The 23,527-nt window shown below is 36.4% G+C and overlaps 1 protein-coding gene across 2 annotated transcripts in view; it reads right to left on the reverse strand.

Moving 5' to 3' along the window:
* Positions 1 to 23,527, reverse strand: part of ERBB4 (erb-b2 receptor tyrosine kinase 4) — a 1,302,405-nt gene that overhangs the window by 337,969 nt on the left and 940,909 nt on the right. For both annotated transcript variants that reach the window (XM_069578247.1, XM_069578248.1), the window contains exons 6-7: positions 4,193 to 4,311; positions 1,215 to 1,356 (exon numbers count right to left, since the gene is read on the reverse strand). In XM_069578247.1, coding sequence (XP_069434348.1) covers positions 1,215 to 1,356; positions 4,193 to 4,311 — 261 coding nt within the window. The remainder of the gene's footprint in view (positions 1 to 1,214; positions 1,357 to 4,192; positions 4,312 to 23,527) is intronic.

Raw genomic sequence — 23,527 nt, forward strand, 5'->3', positions numbered from 1 at the left:
TACAAATGCATATATATGTGTATGCATATATATGCATATTTATTCTTCTAATCAATATAAAATAATAATGGCTGGAATCATCGTTGCTTTCAAAGACTTGTTTTTATATACTATTCCTATGAAACTTATTCCCTATCACTTTGATCTTTATATTATTTCTGGGAAAGAGAGAGGGCAAATTTGATTTTTCACGTTTTAAAAAGGAGAAAAGAGAAAATTAAGTGGTAGTGGTGGTTTTGTCGCTAAGATGTGTCCAACTCTCGCGATCTCATGGACTATAGCCATGGACCCCATAGCCTGCCAGGCTTCTCTGTCCATGGGATTCCAGGCAAGAACAATGGAGTGGGTTGCCATTTCCTTCTCCAGAGGATCTTCCCGACCCAGAGGTCAAACCCGGGTCTCCTTCACTGCAGGCAGTTTCTTTACTGAGTTATAAGTGAAACCTAGGAAATTAAGTAGTTCATTAAAAATCACACAGTGAATAATTGGCCAGAGCTATAATCAAAGCCATTCTAATCTCATGTCTCTTACACTTCCTATTCCATCCTATGCACAAATCAAAAAAATAAATGTCTATGCGATGTAGAATGTAAAGTCTCTTAATTTAGTATACGGACAAATGAGGTTTTTTTTTTCAGCCATCAAAAAAGTAAAACATCAAAGAAATGTCTCAGTGGTCTCTCCAAGCAAAAAAATTGACTTGAACAAATATCAAAATATATACTATTCTTGATAAAAATTAAGCTGGTCATTTTGAATCCCCAGGATGAGTTTTCAATTTGGTAAAGATTCCTTAGCATGCCCTCAAAACCATTTTATACATTCTACTACAAATAAATAATAAGATCACTTTAGGTGAAAATTCATTGTTATTAGAAGAAGACCTTGATCATTACATAGTTTGCTGCTACTTAACCATTTTTCTGAAGAACAGCATCATGTGCAAAAATATTGACATATAGTGAAAATAATGAGTCTAGAAGTCAATGAATGACAATGTACTCTAACCTCAAACATGTCACTCATTTGCTGAGATCATGAACCAATCACTTCAATTTTTTGAATTTTAATTCCTTTTTATGTGAAACAATAATACTATCAATACCAAAGTAATTCATGATATGTCACAAGTTTCAAATTATAAGTTTCCATGAAATTACTTTGCTTTAAAGCAATGAGTTAATTAATTTGGCTATTCTTATTTTGTTACTTACGTGGGCACTTCTTGACACAAAATGCTCCATAGGTGTATTTTGCATTGAAGTTATGCTCCAGTTGAAAGGTAGTAGGATTGTAGACAAAAGTTTGTGGACACTGAGTAACACATGCTCCACTGTCATTGAAATTCATGCATGCCTGCAACACAGCAAAAATTAATTTCATTTTTGAAACAACCTTCATAATATTTGTTAAAGGGATACTGTTACAACATTTGTGTGATAAAGGTGTATTAACTGCTTAGCATATATCAATTTCATAAAAACTGGAAACTTTGACAATTTTTTATTAATCAGGATTTATTTTTTAAGTTAATGTTTGTTTTGTATTTCTTAATTTTAAAAACTTTTTCCAGCTCACCAAATATACCTTCTAATGTTCATATTTCTTGGTGTCTCTCCATTAATTTCTAAACTGGAAATTGATTTAAATTATTAAAGTTAGATTATAGTGAAAATTTATTATTTAAAGGGTTTATGCTGAGTTTTAGAGTCTGGCAGTGAAAACTAAATATTCAATTGTATAGGCTAGAGTTTCCTTAAAGCTGGTATTTGACGAATTTGGTGACTCAAGTAACCTTGTAAATCTGTTCATCCTCACTGTATAGTGAGATAACTTTGTGATTGATGGTCATTCAAACTGGACTTAAAAGAAAAGTCTCTGTCAGGTGACTAGCCAAATGTAAATGTAGTGGGATGCGATGCCAAAACGTAAAGAAGTAGCTATACTTAGTCTATAATTGAATAATATGATACCTTTTTCCTATATGGTTGTACCTTTTCCTAAAAGTCAAATAAATTTGTTTCTGCTGATTTATATATTTTTCCTGAGACTTCTATTTGTTAATATGTTCAAATGCATTTGAAAACAATTAAAAACAATTGTACCACCCAGAAGTTAGGTATTCGATATAAAAAAGTAGATAAAAAGTACATATATAAGTATATAAAACATGTGTTTAGCAAAAGAGATGGACTAATTCTCATAATTAAACAATTTAAACCTGCATAAGAATACTTTAGGCTTTGGAAAGCAAGCTAATGTGAACTCAAGCTATATTTTACATATCAGCATAAATTAGATGTATGGTTATTAATAAGCACTAATTTATTCTGTTTCCTCAAAACATTTTCTTAATCAATTGTTGTTTTAGCAAGCACTTTATCACAAACATGACAATTCCCTGATGATGGTCTATGAGATGCATAATCATAATGAGACTCACTGATGATACATTATTCTCTAAGATGACACTTTCCAGGAAGAATCTAATAAAAACCAATCTAGAAAACTCAGTAAGCTTTAATTTATAGCTATAAAACTTCATGTGTCCTCATAATTGCTTTACTAATATATTTTATACAGTGTTGCGCTCAGATTGCTTGGCAAAAAAGGGACATAAGCCAGAGAGATCAAACAAGTTTACCTTCCAGACAGCATACAGAACAATAACTTACACCAAGGCCTTGGTCTGGCATTCTTGAACATTCTCTACCAAATGCCAAAGTGGAATCAGTGGACCATTTCATAAAAGTAGTGAAATGAGAATTCTGAAGCTCACTCGGCATTCTGCTTATCGTGATAAGGGAACCATGAAAAAAAATTCAGTGAAAAACTTCTAAGTGAAAGTTAAGAGCTATTGTTCATTTTTATTGTCAGTACTGTTTTGGAATTGCTAACACAATCCCTGTTCAGCATCTTTCAGATCAAGCTTACATCTCATGTCTGGTGAGAGGTAAGGGAAAGGGTCTGCTGAGCATCTTCTGTACATTTTTAATATTTCCCTCTCCTTCCTTCTTTCCTCCCTACACTTTTGTTTCACTATAAAATTAGGACAGACAAATTAAGTTTTTTGTGACATCAAGGAAGTAATAAATTACTGTGTTTCTATATCATGAGAGGTATAATCTATGGTTTGCTTGAGCAGAATTAAGTGCCAATTTGAAAAAAAAAATCCTCAGTTCTAAATGCATCTGTTTTTTCTATGGATATTTGATGTGGAGGAACAAAATATATTCCTGTGTACATTTTAGCAACAAAAATTGTTTATTATTTTATGATTTTTGGCTTAAAATGAGACTAATGCTCTGTGTGTATGAAACTGCATTAACTGTAACTCACAGAATTGCCTGTATATATTCAATGGAATAGAAAGAACTTTATCAGGGATACCAAAAAGTAATTAAAAAGTGGCCCCGACAAGCTATAAATGTTAATTTTGAGGATGTAAAAGTGTCCTCTTCTAAAATAAAATCACACAGATTAGCATATAAATTGCTTTAAGCATGCATTTGTAAATCTTATAAATTTTGAATAATATTAGCTTGTAAACAATATAAACTATAAGACAGTTTAATTCATAAATTTATCTGCTTTAATCTTGAATTTATATTTGAGAGAGAAAATACAAGTGCCCCCACTCAGAAGACTCAACTCAGTGATGCAATAACATACACAGGTAATCACAGTAAATTTTGGAAGGATACTGTTAGCTTTTTAAAAGATATTCATATGTTCTCCTTTAGACTGTCCAATTAAATCTCACTTGTAATATAAACTATATCAGAAAGGCATAATACATTTATTCTAGGGCAGAACAATCCTGGTTAATCGATAGCCACCCAGTAGGAGAATGACTTTCAGGAAATCACAGCATCTTTCTTAACCCTAAAATAGTAACATCTGATCTTATCTTGCATGCATGCCAAGTCACTTCAGTCATGTCTGACTCTTTGTGATTGTAGCCTTCCAGGTTCCTCTGTCCATGAGGATTCTCCAGGCAAGAATACTGGAGAGAATTGCCATGCCCTCCTCCAAGGGATCTTACCCACCCAGGGACTGAACCTGCATCTCACACCTCCTGCATTGGCAAGTGGGTTCTTTACCACAAGTGATGTTAAAGATTTGATATACCTGAGTCAGACTAGGAGGAAAGGGAGGATCAGAGAGTGAAAGGGAGAGCTGCCAGACTCACAAAGCAGTCGGTGTCCTTCGGTCCCGAACAGCCCCCAGCACATTCTCGGTGACAGCAATCACTCACGTAGGGTCCATAGCATCTGCCATCACACTGTTCCGCACACACAGTCCTTGTCACTGCAGAAGACAGAGATAGCGCCTCATCAAAGTCAGCCGCCAAGAGAAACTTAAGGTGATTTGGAGTAGCTGAGAAAAGCTGAGCCCTGGAGTAAGTAACAATATGCTCAACCATCACTGACTCAGCTCAGCAAACATTTACTGCCTGAAGTTGGCAATTAATCAAAATTACTCTACAAAATCCTTCAAAATTAATACATGAATTTGTTTTTAGATCCATTCTTTTTCAAGCAAACACAGTGCTTTACAAAAATCACACAATTAGGAAGAAAGAATCAAATTTAGAAAAACTGAATGAGAGGCATTCTGGCAAGGTTGCTAAAAATGGAGTCGGCAGCAAAGTCTATTTACAATGTGCACCGTGAGGGCCTACAGCAGAAAGTGTCCCCAGAAATGAGTCCCTGATTTTTGCTAGCCAATGCAAAAAATGAAAACATAAACTCTTACATGCTTCACATTATACTTTATATCACTCCTATCAGATAGATAGATGATGGGTGATAAGTGGATAGGTGACAGACACATAGGTAGGTAGGTAGGTAGATAGATAAACATAGATAGACAAAGATAGGTAGATAACGCCTCTGTAGTAGCACAAACGTTTCTATTCCTGAGATTTAAGTGAAATTTCTACCAAAATTTCCTAAAAAGAGGGACTTACAAGGAATAGAGAAATATCCTCAAAGAAACAGGAAGGAAGGAGGAAGACATATTCATAGTAAACACAATAAAAATTCCCATTAGTTTTTCTTATAACATTCTTCAGTCTTAGTTGACAGCATCATGCTGTCAAGGTTTACTTTAGTAAATCAAGCTATATACATGGGACAACAAAATCATAGCATTAAGGGACACATTTCTGTTTATCATACTTATTCCAAAGAGATATTTTTAAAGTACATAGAGAAATGAATTATGCAACATATGTGTAACACATCATTTCTTGGTTCTGTATTTCTGCAGCCTTGTTTCTTCCCACCTCTTTGAGTTCTTCAAAGCTTCTCTATTTTGTATACTATCTCTAGGTAGATGACATTAGATTCAGATCTGAAATCTCTATCAAGATGCGACATGCATTTCTCATTGTCTGGAAAATTCCCTATTTATATGCACACAATGGAATGCATCCTTTCCCCACCTCCACCATAGGGTATCTCTCTCTTATTTGTTCCCTTACCTCAATTACTGATAAACTCATCCATCCAACACTTCAACTAAAATTTTGGACATGTATTCTAGTTCTCCTTTTCCTCTACCCTCAGTTTTCACACTTAATAAAACTCCCAAGTACTACCAATAGATGTTCTTTTCTTCCCTGCTCTCTAAGCCAACTTCATTCTGAGATTTATCTCTAAATATTGCATAGCCTTCTAAAGGGTCTCTCAGGTCACAAATAACCCTATATGCCATAATAAAAGTAATGACTTGAAAATATAAGCTGTTGCATATAAATTAGTGTCAGTACTTCCTCTGTATGAACCTTACTTTCCAACTCTGCAATAGAGCTGTAACCCATAGCAAGGGATAAAAGTCCTCCATCAATTGACCATCATTTCTATTTCTACTGGCATCTCTCACTACTCTCAATCGACCTTCACATTCAGACACACAGAAATACCACTTGTGATCCTCAGTTCCTTTCATGGTATGCATTTGTGATTTTCACTGCCTTGTCACAGTATATTCCTTCATGACAAAAAATAAAATAAAATAAACTGTCTTCTCTGTCTAGCAAATACTCATCCATAAGATCAACGTAACGTTCTGTTTTTGTTCTGAAACTTTTTCAGACACAGCTCCATTCTGAGTTAATCTGATGTACATGCTTCTGAACAACCAAGATGGCAAAGTTAATACATGAATCTGTGAGCTCTGAGGGTCTAGGATCATTCAAACTCAAATTCAAATTTTGTTCTTGTGATATGACATGTTATCTCGCCACTCTGTATTTCACTTCACCATTTTTAATATGGGATTAGTATGAGTTCCTGTGTAATGGACTTGAAGACACAAATAGAGATATAGGTATAGTGCCTAACATGGCTCCTATTAATAGTGCTCAGCAACCATTAGATATTATTATTGTGCTTACTGCAACATATTGTATTTATTTTTTCCATGTCTGCTCCCCCAGTAAACTATTAGAGCATTTTATTGAAGTATGTCATGTTATTCATATTTACATCCCTGGTATTTTGTTTGGCAGTTAATAGACACTAAATAAGTATTCCCTCCAAGTAACAAATGTCACATAATGCCAACTCAGAAATATCTGTTTATTGAGTGCATAATGCACTTATTAGAGGAAAAGGAAATATATTGACAGTTAAATGGGTAGGGCACTAAAAATGTAAACAGACAAATATTAAAATACTAAGAAACAGAGTGTACCAAAATGAAAATACCTTACAATTATTGTTCGTATCTATTATTAGATCCTTATATTCTACCATTGATTATTTCATGATTCCATAGATTCACTTGGGTCTTTTTCAATTGAACATGATGATTATATTCATAAACTATATAATTTTTATATTTTTCCATTTGAAATTATTACATTCCTCCCTATGTAGTCAACAAATAACCAATAAAGTTTAAACTAAAACAGTACTTGAACTCATCCTCTCTCTTGTTTTTATTTTGTAAAAATTGTCATATGATATTTCATGTAAGTTTAAAGGTTTTGAAACAACAAAATTTCAGATCACATATATGAGAGCATATTTGATATTTGCAATTTAGGTAATTATTTTGAAGTAAGTAATTTCTTCTGTAAATATTCTAGTATAAAATACGACGAAATAAGTCAATTTGACCTGCCCCTAAACCTTCAAGTCTTTGCTCTAATCTTACCTTCTCAATGAAGTCTATCCTTACTTAATACATAAGCTAAATCCTTCCCAAACCACTGATGCCTTACGGACTTTCCTCCTCTCTCTTCTTGTCCTCTTCCCTCCTTCCCCTTCTTCCCCCTTGTATCTCTGTTATAGCATCTATCACCATCTAATATATTTCACAACTCATTTATTACACTTTCTTTGTTTTATGGTATATTCCAGTGTTAGAACTGTACCTGGATCCATGTAAATTTTATTTGTATTTATAAACACATTATACATAAACATACATATGTTGTTGTTCACTCACTTAGTCATGTCCGACTCTGCAACTCCATGGACTGCAGCATGCCAGGCTTCCCTGTCCTTCACTATCTTCTGGGGTTTGCTCAAAGTCATGTGCATTGAGCTGGTGATGCCATTCAACCATCTCGTTCTCTATTGTCCCCTCTTCCTCCTATCTTCAATCTTTCCCAGCATCTGGATCCTTACTAATGAGTTGGCTCTTTGCATTAGGTGGCCAAAGTGTTGGAGCTTCAGTTTTAGCATCAATCCTCCCAATGAATAATCATGTTCCTTTAGGATTGACTGGTTTAATCTCCTTGCAGTCCATGGGATTTGGCTCAGATGGTAAAGAATCTGCCTGAAGTGCAGGAGACCTGGTTTCAATCCCTAGTTTGGGAAGATCGCCTAGAGAAGGGAATGGCAACCCACTGCAGTATTCCTGCCTGTATAATTCTGGGGATAGAGGAGCCTGGCAGGCTGCAGTCCTTGGGGTCACAAAGAATCAGACACGACTGAGCAACTAATAGAACACAATGAGTTTACATACATATTACATATATATTATATATATGAAATATATTCAATGAATTTTATCTACTCATTAATGCTAATATTCATACATTGTGCTTAATCTTCTTATTTTTAACCAATTGTTACATTTATTTAGATGTCCTAATTAGTAATTAATATCATATAAAGGAAATAGTTTAATAGACATTTTTGGAAAGAACAGATTCAAATACAATTTCTTTCTTTCAGATTCAACAAGGCTCTTTCAACGTATTGTTGTGTTAGTCGCTCAGTTCTGTCCAACTCTTTGTGACCCCATGGACTGCAGCCTGCCAGGCTCTCCTGTCCATGAAATTCTCCAGGTAATACTGGAGTGAGATGCCATTCCCTTCTCAAGGGGATCTTCCCAACCTAGGGATCAAACCCAGGTCTCCTGAACTGGAGGAAGATTCTTTACCATCTGAGTCACATCCCGTGGACTTCAAAGTATTAAGAGTTGCTAATTGAAATGGTAGACTCATGCTAAGTGATCATATTACTAGACATGAAATCAGTGTTATCACAGGACAGTCTACTAATTTGCTTTTGGTTGACAGGCATTGCTTAGCTGGAAAATAACATGACGTGAAACAGCAATTATATTCTATAAATCATCCTGTATTTTAATACTAGACATATATGTCTAGGTGCTAATTTCCATGTTTTACTCTATGGTGCTTTAAGCTAACTATACAAAATGTTTCCATTTCTCTTCATTTATATACTTTGGTCTTTCCTACTAAATTAGGAAATTAATGTAGATAACATTTAAATAAATAACCATAATTGTATTTTAATACATTATTTAATAAATGTTCATGTGAATAATTTATCTCATCATTATACTATTTAAATGTAAAAATAATACATTAGAAAAAGAATGAACACAGTGCAACCTTGATTGTTGCTGTTGTTCAGTAGCTAAGTCATGTCTGACTGTTTGGAACCCCATAGATTGCAGCATGCCAGGCTCTTCTGTCCTCCATTATCTCCCAGAATTTGCTCAAATTCATGTTCATTGAGTGAGTGAGTGACTATGTAATCATCTCATCCTCTGCAGCCTCTTCTCTTTTGCCTTCAGTCTTTCCTTTAAGTGGGGTCTTTTCCAATGAGTTGGCTCTTCACATCAGGTGAAAAAAGTACTAGAGCTTCAGCTTCAGCATCAGTATTTCAAATGAATATTAGGGATGATTTACTTTAGAATGGACTGATTTGATGTCCTTTCAGTCCACAGCAGTCTCAAGAGTCTTTTCTAGCACCATAACTCAAAAGAATCAGTTCTTTGGTGCTCAGCGTTGTTTATGGTAGAACTCTCATATCCATACATAACTACTGCAAAAACCACAGCTTTGAATGTATGGCCCTTTGTCAGCAAAGTGATGTCTCTGCTCTTAAATATGCTGGCTAGATTTGTCATAACTTTCCTTCCAGAGAGCAAGTGTCTTTTAATTTCATGGCTACAGTCACCATCTGCAGTGATTCTGGAGCTCAAGAAAATAAAATCTGGCACTGCCCCTACTTTTTCCCCTCCTGTTTGCCATGAAGTGATGGCACAGATGCCATGATCTTAGTTTTTTTAACACTGAGTTTCAAGCCAGCTTTTTCCACTCTCCTCTTTCACTTTCATCAAGAGGCTGTTTAGTTCCTCTTGCTTTCTGCCATGAGGGTGTCATCTGTGTGTCTGAGGTTATTGATATTTCTCCCGGCAATCTCGATACCAGCTTGTGTTTCATCCAGTCTGGCATTTCTCATGATGTATTCTGCATACAAGTTAAATAAGCAGGGTGACAATATACAGCCTTGACACACTTCTTTCCCGATTTGGAACCAGTCTGTTGTTCCATGTCTTGTTCTAACTGTTGTTTCTTGACCTACATACAGGTTCCTCCGGAGATAGATAAGGTGGTCTGGTATTCCCATCTCTTTAAAAATTTTTCACAGTTTGCTGTGATCCACCCAGTCAAAGGCTCTAGTGTAGTCAATGAAGCAGAAGTAAGTGTTTTTCTGGACCTACCTTGCTTTCTCCATGATCCACTGGATGTTGGCAATTTGACCTCTGGTTCTTTCACCTCTTTGAAACCCAGCTTGCACATTTAGAAGTTCTCAGTTCACATATTGCTGAAGCCTAGCTTGAAGGATTTTGAGTGTAACCTTGCTAGCAGGTGAGATGAGTGCAATTGTACCGTACTTTGAACATTCTTTGTTATTGTCCCTCTTTGGGATTGGAATGAAAACTGATCTTTTCCAGTCCTGTGGCCACTGCTGTACAACCTTACGTTCAGTAATAATTACTATAATGTGGAACTGTTAAAACATGCATTTAAACTAGTGAATCATATGTGTGGTCAACTTTAAATTTTTCAAAATAGCAATTTCTCCCATAGAGTGGCCATCTATCTCATATTTTCTCAGGATATTTTGATCTTAGAGATGCCATTCCACTTTAGGAACATGCAAAGAAACGTTCTTCTAAGTCATTATTTTTTAAAAAATTTGACTTAAATATTAGAAGCTAATTCTGGGGTTTGATTAGAAACAGTCTATAATTGATATTTTAAAGGTAAGATGCATTTAACACTAAAAAAAAAAAAAGCATTAATTGCTATCAGTTTTCACATGCCTGGAGTTCAGTAAGCATGAAATGTATTTAAAAAGCTTTGCTTGACAGATATAATAAACAAAAGAAGACAGCAATAAGCTTAATCTATAACAATGCTGAGACACTATTAAGAAATTTCTTCACTTTGTTATGAGTTTTGCTTTCAGAAAGAAAACTTTCCCTTTGTACAATCTATTTAATGGCACTTGCTGATTAATAAGCATTACTTAATATGAATTAAACACATCAAACTATACTCATATTTCATTGTGATGGAAATACAAAACCAAAAACAGATCCTGAAATCAATGAGATAATTCACTTAGCCTCCACGGTAACATTAACTTATAATTGCTTTGGTTATATTAATTTCCATCCTAGCTTGACTATTATTTCATTAGATTTCCCCCCCTATATTTAGTATCTCTTCTAAGTTGCTTCAGTGGGTGCATTACAATATTTGGGTTGAATTTTACCTAGTTTATTCTTTCGTGGTACATCAGTATCTGTGACTATTTAATATAAAAGATAAAACATGTGAAATTAAAATGCCTATTAGGGTCAGTAAAATTGAAACTGGGAATAGGGATCAATTCAAAATATCCATGAGAATCAAATGGGTAAAGTTTAAGAGCCAAGCATCTTGCAGTAGTAAGGGGATACTACTGAGAGAATATCTATCATCTCAAAAAAATAAATAAACTGTTTATAAGCAGCTTTGTGATGTCAGTGTTTCAGTAATAAAAATGAGGACTTAATTACTGCTTTAAATATAATAATAAATATACTTAAAGTTATTCCCTGAGAACAAATTAATCTTATTTGAAGAAATTTGGCAATTTATTAATAAAATATTTACTTCTTATGAGTTACTAAAAGGATAATGAGCATTCATAAGTGGTACAATCAGAACACTGATGTCACAGTAACAAAGTAAAATGATCTCTGTCCCAAGTTTTTGTATCTTTCCCTTTTCTCCTTCTTCTCTATCCTTTCCTCCTTCATCATCTCCTCCATCGTCTCAGCTTGATTGCCTTCTGCTTCTCTTCACTTCCACTATTAAGTGACTCTGAAGAAGGCTTTATATAAGATCACTGAAAAGGGTCTTTCAAGCTTTAGTATGGGGATTCTTGCATCAGTGAAGATTTTAATCTAGTCGAAAATCAGTGGGGCCCAAGACTGTCCATTCTAATAAGATCTCAGGTTATGTCACAGTTTAATAATCCACAGACCTCATTGGAATAGCAGGATATAGAGTACTTTAAAAAATGCCTGAGAATCACCTAATTCCTATTAAATCAACATTTCCTCCTATGTTCTAGGATTTGATACTTTTAATAAGCTTCCCAAGGGATTTTAAAAATGTAGTCTAGAACCGAAAACCATTATTCTATCCAGTGAAAATGGGACAACTCTAGGTCACTTCCACCATTTGACTGATTGAGTGACTGATTATTTTTTGTCTGAAATTTAATCACACTGACCTTCCCTTTGATCTCCTATCAGTGCTGTTAAGCCCTCTACCCCTAATTGGGAGATTAAGCAAACATAATTGATGTGCAAACTGGCAGGAAGATTTGGGAAGAAAAAGACCTAAATGGGGAAAAGAAATATTGTGTGTCTAATTCTGAAGGCAAAATATTCAGATAAATAAGAGACAGAAAACTCTTCCTTTCTCCCAACCAGCAGCTGTCTACATAACAAGTATCCTGGGTAGCCCCCAATTACATTGCTAAGCACATTTTAAAGTATGCTTATTTTATTTTTATTTCACTTTATTCCAATTAGCAATCAAAGATCTTCACCTCTATGCTGCCTAGATGATTTCTGTTTATTGATCAAATTTCGACAAACTGTGTCCATGAAACACACTGTGTCCATTAAATAAATGTTGAATAATTTTAGTGCTACGCTGTTTTTGGTTACAAACTTGGAGGTTTGAATAAGAAAAATGCTCAGGTTAATGCAGAGGTGATTTGGGTTGAACGTGAAGAAGAATTTATTGACTATTAGAGTGATAAAAACACTGTAATGAGACTCTGAATGGGCTTCCTGAGTCTTTGTTAGTATTTAAGGGAAATCTCTTTTGAATGCTTTAGACCTCCACTTAATTAAAGACAGCAGACTTGATGAAATGCTCTCTAGAGGTACTTTCTAGTTGGATTGTAATCCAATATTTATTGTATTGTAATTCAATATTTATTTCTATGAGGGTGAAATTGTGCCCCTGCCACCAAGATGAACACTTCGGGTTCTATAACATGCTTCTCAGTTCAATTCAGCTGCAACCCTGTGGACAGCAGCACGCAAGGCCTCCCTGTCCATCAACAACTCCCAGAGTGTAGTCAAACTCATGTACATTGAGTCAGTGATGCCATCCAACCATCTTATCCTCTGTCATCCCCTTATCCTCCCACCTTCAGTTGTTAGCATCAGGTGGCCAAAGTAAAAAGCTTCAATTATCAGATTAGACTTTAATGAAACAAATAAAGCTCAAAGACCATCCAAGAATACACATTACTTCTAGAGCATGATGAAATGTGTAGAAAATCCAGTTTAATGAAACTAGCACTAAACTAAACACCACTATTAATTTTCCCATGGGAGAATAATTAGACACATCAGTGTGACCAATGCCGGGTAGACTCTAAGAATCACATAAAGGCATTTAAAGTAAAAATGTCTGGTCCTCTTTCTACTTTCTGATTCAGTGAGTTTAGGAAAGGGGCCAGAGAAGCCAGTGGCACCCTACTCCAGCACTCTTGCCTGGAAAATCCCATGGACGGAGGAGCGTGGTGGGCTGCAGTCCATGGGGTTGCTAAGAGTCAGACACGACTGAGCAACTTCACTTTCACTTTTCACTTTCATGCATTGGAGAAGGAAATGGCAACCCACTCCAGTGTTCTTGCCTGGAGAATCCCAGGGACGGGGGAGCCTGGTGGGCTGCCGTCTATGGGGTCACACAGAGTTGGACACGACTGAAGTGACTTAGCAGCAGCCGCAGCAGCAGGAAAAGGGCCAGGAAATTCTTTTTTTTTTTTTTTTAATTGGGAGCCCCAAGGTTTTCAGCAGTTCCCTTTATCATAAAGCAACATTTCCAAACCTCTGGAAATACTCTTAAAATACCCTCTTACTATTATCATTACTTTCCAGGAAGGGTAAAGTATTTATTTGTATGGAAAGGCAGAGATGGAGACGGGTCTTAAACTGGACTGCTGCTTCCTATCTCACACTAGATCACACAATAATTGAAAATAATTGCTGTCACACAGGGTCAGGCCTTAGGACACATAAAGATTATATCCTAACCTGAACAGGGAAGGAATTTTGAATTTTAATAATTTGTTACTTATTTTAACCAATAGCATAAGCCTATATTCATTGAAAAAGGCTCTTGGAGAAGATGACTAATTTTTAAAAATAATTGAACCTACCAAAGTAGAACTATAAAAACATATATGGGTTTTCTAAACTGCCACAATAATATCCATTTTGCACATCAGAAAAAAAATGCAACATATTTTATTCCTAATTAGAAGGCAATGGCACCCCACTCCAGTACTCTTGCATGGAAAATCCCATGGATGGAGGAGCCTGGTAGGCTGCAGTCCATGGGGTCACTGAGTCAGACACCACTGAGCGATTTCACTTTCACTTTTCACTTTCATGCATTGGAGAAGGAAATGGCAACCCACTCCAGTGTTCTTGCCTGGAGAATCCCAGGGACGGGAGAGCCTGGTGGGCTGCTGTCTATGGGGTTGCACAGAGTCGGACACAACTAAAGCGACTTAGCAGCAGCAGCAGTCTGATTTCAACCTTTCCAAAGGAACTGACTGACCATACCATTAGGTATACATGCCTACAGGTATTGTAATAGTTTAATTCTATATGCTATAGCTGCTACACTTCATGTGCCAATACCTGCCAACCCATTACTGACATTTAGAGTCAGTTAGTAAAATATGCCTAGATTTGGCAGCTTCTAATCAAATTTGACCCTTGTCCCAAATATATCCCTGGTGACCCATGGGCTATGACAAGATAATATTGTTAGTTAGGAATATTGTCAAATAGGAAGGGAATCTTGTCTAATCCATTCTTCATCACCAGCCACTTTATTCATTTATTTAATGAAGTTTTATTCAATCTATTTTTAACATACATGCTTAAGTGATTCATTAAGGGACCTTAGAGTTGATTTCAAACTACACTCTCAGCCACTAGGGAAATTCTCCCTTATTAATAGGCTGTTGACATCAGCAAAGTTTACGAGTCAGGATTCAAAAACAGAAAAACAATATTGCTTATTATATGAACTATAAAAAGTATTCTTGAGAGGGAGTATGAGTTTTTGCATAGTATTTCCAGGAAAAAAATACATATATTTGTAAATACACATAAAATGTATGTATTTCAAGATAAGAAGGGAAGTGTATGAGTCAGCATAATGAAAACATAAATAGCATTTAAAAATATATATTTTTATAAAAATAAATTACTTTTTTAAAAAAGAAAGATGCTATAACCACAAACATTAAAAAATGAAAAGAAAAAGAAAATTGATGGCTACACCTTACAATAAACAATTAAATGACATAGTGAAAATAAAGTGATAAAAAATGGATTGATCATATTACAGACATGTTACAAATTTTAAAAAAAAGGAAAACTTGACATTCAGCTTTTCCAAATCAGTTTGAATTACAGCAGATCAAACATCTTTATATCCAGACTTCATCAATACACACACATACACACAACACACACAAACAACCTCTTTGTTTATCCTACTTCTTTATCCAAAATATCAACAGATAGGAATAAAGATAATCTCTCCCAACCAGTATATATCTGAATGAGTTTCCTTCCAAAATTGGCAAAAAAAGAAAGCAATAAATAAATATTTGCTGAATTAATTAATTATATTAGTCTAAAATTCTCATTTTAGCAGGAAATTGAAATCCAAATAAATTGACTTGCTTATGGATAAGTTCAAAATATGTCCATACGTCTCTAAGAGATATCACTGTCTCATCAGGGTTTTTCAGACAATATCTAGTTTCTTAATATCACAGCAGAGCCCACATCTAATAACTTATTAATATTCAATTTGGAAATTAAAATATCAAATGATGCTCAAATGCAAGGTGAAATACTACATTTAATAGCACCAGAAAACTGGAAATTAGCCATCTTCAGATAAATCAATGCATTCCTTTCTTATGTTAGTTTTTTTTTTTTAATTCAAATCTAAACCCATTCATGTTGTTTCTGTCCCAGATGAAAAGATGCTCTTTTCCTGTTTTAGACAGTTCTTAATGGGCTTCCCAGGTGGCACTAGTGGTAAAGAACCTACTTGCCAAGACATGGGTTTGAATATCCCCTGGGGTCAGGAATATCCCCTGGAGGAGAGCATAGCAACCCACTCCAGTCTCCTTGCCTGGAGAATCCCATGGGCAGATAAGCTTGTAGAGGTACAGTCCATAGGGTTACAAAGAGTCGGACACAACTGAAGCAGCTGATCAGGCATGAGCCCTAGGTTATCCAGTACATTAATAACCAAGTTCAAATTTTTGAATCACACTGTTCTGTGCTGTCACTTTAGTCATGTCTGATTCTTTGTGACCCAATGGACTGTAGCCCACCAGGCTCCTCTGTCCATGGGAATCTCCAGGCAAGAATACTGGAGAGGGTTGCCATGCCATCCTCCAGGGCATCTCTCCCACCCAAGGATCAAACCTGTGTCTCATACAGTCTCCTACACTGGCAGTCAAGTTCTTTACCACTAGTGCCACCTGGGAAGCCCAAAGTAAGAATGTTAGTCATTCAGTCATGTCCGACTCTTTGCGACTTCTTGGACTGTAGCCCACCAGGCTCCTCTGACCCATGGAATTCTCCAGGCAAGAATATGGAGTGGGTGGCATTCCCTTCTCCAGGGAATCTTCCCCATCCAGGAATTTAACCCAGGTCTCCTGCATTTCAAGCAGATTTTTTGACCATTTGAACCACTTTTGCATTGTAATTTACTTTTACTGAACCACTTTTGCATTGTAATTTACTTTTAAAATTTACTTTTTCATTGTAAATTATTTTTATTCTCTCAGCTATAATCAGCTTCACTTTTTACTGGCAGGTTTTTCATGTCCAATATTTGAGACTCTGATATTTAAAATAAATTTGAAGAATAATCCTCCTTGTACCTCATGCTCTTCATGACCCTCAGAGAGCCAAGCATTTATCAAAGGGTTAATTATAACATTTTTCTGATGTACCTCAAATATCTATCTCCAGCCATTTTTCACAATATCTCTAAACATCTCACCTTAGTTTCTAATTAGTAACTGATTATTTATTAGGCATTTCTACTTGGGTGAATAAGAAATCTCTATGACTCAAAAAGGACATAGCTAAGCTTTTATTTCCATCCTCAGTCCAGCTGCAGTACTAACCTCTGCCTACCTTCTTGATCTCGGTGACTACTGCCATCATTGATTTAACTGATTCAACCTCTAACTTGGAATCCAATCTCAAATTTTTTCTCTTCTCTCTCTCACAGCCAAATTAGCTGGTTACCAGGCCTCATTATGAACTCGTGTCTATTTATTAAAGTGCCTCCTTTTCATATTTTTTTCTATATTTTAAACTCCTTTTCTGCCTATCTAATGCTTACACATTTTCAAGGGCCAAGTCAATAGAAATCCCTTTTGTTAATCTTTCATTGACTCTTACCCAGAACCCCTTACTTTGCATCCCCAACAAACTTTGTTCTTGGTGATCTTATTTCATGGCATACAGATTTCTATTACAGCCCCAACCCCATTATGTTGTAACTGGGTACTTCTGTGACTGTCTATACCATGAATAAAATACTTGGGAGGCACAAATCAGTTTATTTTCACCTTTTATCTTCACATCTGGCACTTAAAATGTGAGTAACTAAAATGATCTACACATACCTTCTTTAACTCTGGAAAATTAATTTGTCCTAGAGTCATTCTACGTAACAACATGACTGCAAAAGATGACCAATGAAAACTAAGATATTATTCAAATAGTATTCAAAATTATGACAAAACCATAGAAATAAGGTTACATTTAGCATTTTAGGAACCTTTATATATGACTGACTTTTAACTACTGATCTTATAGAGGAGAAAACTGAATCTCAAATAGGGTCCAACTTCAAGTTCATGTCTTAGTAATAACATAGATTTTTAAAGCCACCTAAAATAGTTATACCAGAAACATTTCAAACATATAAAAAAAAGTTTTCAAAATATTACTTTTATTCTCAAGGAAGGTATGTTTGAGATTATTTTTTAAAGGATAATCTTGCTTGCTTAAAAGTTAAATGATATTCTTTCCAGTGTTTTTCTTTTTTCATCATAATTTACCATACAAACATTTTACATCATGGCTCAGTACACATATCCATGATGAAAAGTTTTAAGGCATTATATTGACCTTAATTATGGGTAGAGCATTTTGATACTGTCTATTGTATGCTAATCTGGTTTATTTTCTTCTGATCTAATCTAATTCAATAAAAAATTAATGTTGGTCAGGGTATATGAATGTGACTTTACACTCCAAAGCTGAGCACCGAAGAATTGATGCTTTTGCATTGTAGTGTTGGAGAAGACTCTTGAGAGTCTTTTGGACTGCAAGGAGATCCAACCAGTCCATCGTAAAGGAGATCAGTCCTGGGTGTTCTTTGGTTGGACTGATTTTGAAGCTGCAACTCCAATACTTTGGCCACCTGATGCGAAGAGCTGACTCATTGGAAAAGACTCTGATGCTGGGAGAGACTGGGGGCAGGAGGAGAAGGTGATGACAGAGCATGAGATGGCTGGATGGCATCACTGACTCGATGGACATGGGTTTGGGTGGACTCCAGGAGTTGGTGATGGACGGGGAGGCCTGGCGTGCTGTGGTTGACGGGGTTGCAAAGAGTCAGATATGACTGAGCAACTGAACTGAACAAGTTGCACCCAGTTGTCAGAGAGCATTATAGAATTGCAAAGACAAAGGTCAAAATAGAAAATTAGAAAACTAATCTTATTGCTTCTTTTATATGTGTGCAGCAAATTTGTCTTCTAATGAATTCAGGAATGTAAAGTCACTGGAGATGAAATTTTCTTCTTCTGAGGTTTTATGATCCCAGAGGCTATGAAAAACCATTGTGCAACAGTGCCTGCCACAGCGCTCTAACTCCACAACTGAGACTGGTGATTCCCAGAAGTTTGTGTTACTTCACTTTATCTTAGCCAAAAGGCCAAGAAGTGATAGTTTGTGTCACTTACTCCCACCATCCTAATTGAAAATATAGGGTAGTTAAGTCTGAATTTCTCCTGCATGGTGGTGTTTTCAGATGAGGGCTAGTATAAAACAATATATGAGATTCTCTTCAAGTAAAGATTTTATATAAAAAAATGTATATTTTATAATAAATAAATATATCTATAGATACTATTTAAAGCTGTTATGATTGGTTCCAAATAGGAAAAGGAGTACGTCAAGGCTGTATATTGTCCCGCTGCTTATTTAACTTATATGCAGAGTACATCATGAGAAACGCTGGACTGGAAGAAACACAGGCTGGAATCAAGATTGCCGGGAGAAATATTAATAACCTCAGATATGCCGATGACACCACCTTTATGGCAGAAAGTGAAAAAGAACTAAAAAGCCTCTTGATGAAAGTGAAAGAGGAGAGTGAAAAACTTGGCTTAAAGCTCAACATGCAGATAACTAAGATCATGGCATCTGGTCCCATCAGTTCAGTTCAGTTCAGTTCAGTCCAGTTCAGTTGCTTAGTCGTGTCCGAATCTTTGCGACCCCATGAATCGCAGCACACCAGGCCTCCCTGTCCATCACCAACTCCCGGAGTTCACTCAGACTCACGTCCACTGAGTCAGTGATGCCATCCAGCCATCTCATCCTCTGTCGTCCCCTTCTCCTCCTGCCCCCAATCCCTTCCAGCATCAAAGTCTTTTCCAATGAGTCAACTCTTCCCATGAGGTGACCAAAGTACTGGAGTTTCAGCTTTAGCATCATTCCCTCCAAAGAAATCCCAGGATTGATCTCCTTCAGAATGGACTGGTTGGATCTCCTTGCAGTCCAAGGGATTCTCAAGAGTCTTCTCCAACACCACAGTTCAAAAGCATCAATTCTTTGGTGCTCAGCCTTCTTCACAGTCTAACTCTCACATCCATACATGACTACAGGAAAAACCATAGCTTTGACTAGACGGACCTTAGTCGGCAAAGTAATGTCTCTGCTTTTGAATACACTGTCTAGGTTGGTCATAACTTTTCTTCCAAGGAGTAAGCGTCTTTTAATTTCACGGCTGCAGTCACCATCTGCAGTGATTTTGGAGCCCAAACAAATAAATCAGCCACTGTTTCCCCATCTATTTGCCATGAAGTCATGGGACCAGATGCCATGATCTTCGTTTTCTGAATGTTGAGCTTTCGGCCAACTTTTTCACTCTCCTCTTTCACTTTCATCAAGAGGCTTTTTAGTTCTTTTTCACTTTCTGCCATAAAGGTGGTGTCATCGGCATATCTGAGGTTATTGATATTTCTCCCGGCAATCTAGACTCCAGCTTGTGTTTCTTCCAGTCCACATTTCTCACGATGTACTCTGCATATAAGTTAAATAAGCAGGGTGACAATATACAGCCTTGACGTACTCCTTTTCCTATTTGGAACCAGTCTGTTGTTCCATGTCCAGTTCTAACTGTTGCTTCCTGACCTGCATACAGATTTCTCAAGAGGCAGGTTAGGTGGTCTGGTATTCCCATCTCTCTCAGAATTTTCCACAGTTAATTGTGATCCACACAGTCAAAGGCTTTAGCATAGTCAATAAAGCAAAAATATATGTTTTTCTGGAACTCTCTTGCTTTTACCATGATCCAGCGGATGTTGGCAATTTGATCTCTGGTTCCTCTGCCTTTTCTAAAACCAGCTTGAACATCAGGAAGTTCATGGTTCACATATTGTTGAAGCCTGGCTCGGAGAATTTTGAGCATTACTTTACTAGCGTGTGAGATGAGTGCAATTGTGCGGTAGTTTGAGCATTCTTTGGCATTGCCTTTCTCTCACTTCATGGCAAATAGATGGGGAAACAGTGGAAACAGTGTCAGACTTTATTTTTTGGGGCTCCAAAATCACTGCAGATGGTGACTGCAGCCATGAAATTAAAAGACGCTTACTCCTTGGAAGAAAAGTTATGACCAACCTAGACAGTGTATTCAAAAGCAGAGACATTACTTTGCTGACTAAGGTCCCTCTAGTCAAGGCTATGGTTTTTCCAGTGGTCATGTATGGATGTGAGAGTTGGACTGTGAAGAAGGCTGAGTGCTGGAGAACTGATGCTTTTGAACTGTGGTGTTAGAGAAGACTCTTGAGAGTCCTTTGGATGGCAAGGAGATCCAACCAGTCCATTCTGAAGGAGATCAGCCCTGGGATTTCTTTGGGAGAGATGATGCTAAAGCTGAAACTCCAGTACTTTGGTCACCTCATGGGAAGAGTTGACTCATTGGAAAAGACTTAGATGCTGGGAGGGATTGGGGGCAGGAGGAGAAGGGGACGACAGAGGATGAGATGGCTGGATGGCATCACTGACTCCATGGACATGAGTCTGAGTGAACTCTGGGAGTTGGTGATGGACAGGGAGGCCTGGCGTGTTGTGATTCATGGAGTCACAAAGAGTCGGACGTGACTGAGCGACTGAACTGAACTGAACTGAACTGATGCATTATTGATATATCTTTAAGAATTTTCATCTCTAAGATATGGAAAAAATTTGCACATCCTCAAAAATTACAAAAAACATCATAATAAAAGGAATATAATTAGTGTTGCTCTTTTCTTTTTAAAATTTCTATGGAAGCAATACATGTTTTCGAGAACTATGTCACTATAAATATGCAAAATTAAAAAGAATATTTTCTTATTGTAGCAATCAGTTCAGTTCAGTCGCTCAGTCACGTCCGACTCTTTGTGACTCCATGAATCACAACACGCCAGGCCTCCCTGTCCATCACCAACTGCCAAAGTGTGCTCAAACTCATGTCCATAGAGTATCTCATCTTGTCTCATCCCCTTCACCTCCTGCCTTCAATTTTTCCTAGCATGAGTGTCTTTTCCAATGAGTCAGTTCTTCACGTCAGGTGGCCAAAATATTGGAATTTCAACTACATTATCAGTCCTTCCAATGAATAATCAAGATTGATTTCCTTTAAAATTGACTGGTTGGATCTCGTTGCAGTCCAAGGGACTCTCAAGGAGTCTTCTCCAACACCACAGTTCAAAAGCATCAATTCTTCAGTGCTCAGCTTTCTTTATAGTCCTACTCTCACATCCACACATGACAACTGGAAAAACCATACCTTTGACTAGACGGACCTTTGTTGGCAAAATAATGTCCCTGCTTTATAATATGTTATCTAGGTTGGTCATAGCTTTTCTTCCAAGGAGCAAGCGTCTTTTAATTCCATGGCTTTAGTCACCATCTGCAATGATTTTTCAGCCCTCCAAAATAAAGCCTGCAATTATTTCCATTGTTTCCCCATCTATTTGTCATGAAGTGACGGGACCAGTTGCCATGATCATAGTTTTCTGCATGTTGAGTTTTAAGCCAACATTTTCACTCCCCTCTTTCACTTTCATCAAGAAGCTCTTTAGTTCTTCTTCGCCTTCTGCCATAAAGGAGGTATTATCTGCATATCTGATGTTATTGATATTTCTCCCAGCAATCTTTTTTTTTAATCACAGTATTTTAATTTTTTATTTTAATTTGAGGCTAATTAGTTTATAATATTGTAGTGGTTTTTCATTGACATGAATCAGCCATGGGTGTACATGTGTTCCCCATCCTGAACCCCCCTGCCATCTCCCTCCCCATCCCATCTCTCTGGGTCATCCCAGTGCACCAGCCCTGAGCACCCTTTCTCGTGCATCGAACCTGGACTGGCGATCTGTTTCACATATCTCCCAGCAATCTTGATTCCAGCTTGTGCTTCTTCCAGCCCAGCATTTCACATGATACACTCTGCATGTAAGTTAAATAAGCAGGGTGACAATATACAGCCTTGACGTACTCCTTTCCTGATTTGGAAACAGTCTGTTGTTCCAACGAATTCTAACTGTTGCTTCTTGACCTGCATACAGATTTCTCAAGAGGCAGGTCAGGTGGTCTGGTATTCCCATCTCTTTCAGAATTTTCCACAGTTTGTTGTGATCCACACGGTCAAAGGCTTTGGCATAGTCAATAAAGCAAAGTAGATGTTTTTCTGGAACTCTCATGCTTTTTTGATGATACAATGGATGTTGGCCATTTGATCTCTGTACAATTGCTATTGTAGCAATAACCAATGTCAACTTTGGAGGTGTCTATAGGTCAACCAGCCTGTTATAGCTCAATGGTAGTAGGACAGTTAAGACAGCACAAAATACACAACCAAAAGTTTTCAAGACAGTAGTTGAGATTGTGCCTGTCTACATACAATATTTTTAATTCTCACTGATATCTTTAATCCTTACTGATAAAGGAATTATCATTTTTTTAACTTTGACAATCTAATTGTGAAAACACTTAGTTTAAAAAAAAATATGTAATTGATTATGTGAGGAAAAACATTTTTATAAATTTCTTGCATAAATTTTAATCATTTAAATTTTATTAAAATACTTTGTTTTAAAAAATAAATATACTATATTTAAAATAATCTTTCCTCTTTTAAAATTTCTAACTTTTATGTCATGTTTAAAAACTAGTCATCATATCATAACTTGTACCTATATTTTTCTAGTACTTTGAGTTATTTCATGCTTTTGATACTTTTAGTCTATAATCCATCTATAATCTCTTGTCTATATGATGCCTTTAAACTTTAATGAACAATTAATCTCATGTTTTGTTTTATGGTGAGGATCTA

The sequence above is a fragment of the Ovis canadensis genome, chromosome 2, assembly GCF_042477335.2.
Source record: "Ovis canadensis isolate MfBH-ARS-UI-01 breed Bighorn chromosome 2, ARS-UI_OviCan_v2, whole genome shotgun sequence".
Lineage (NCBI taxonomy): Eukaryota > Metazoa > Chordata > Mammalia > Artiodactyla > Bovidae > Ovis > Ovis canadensis.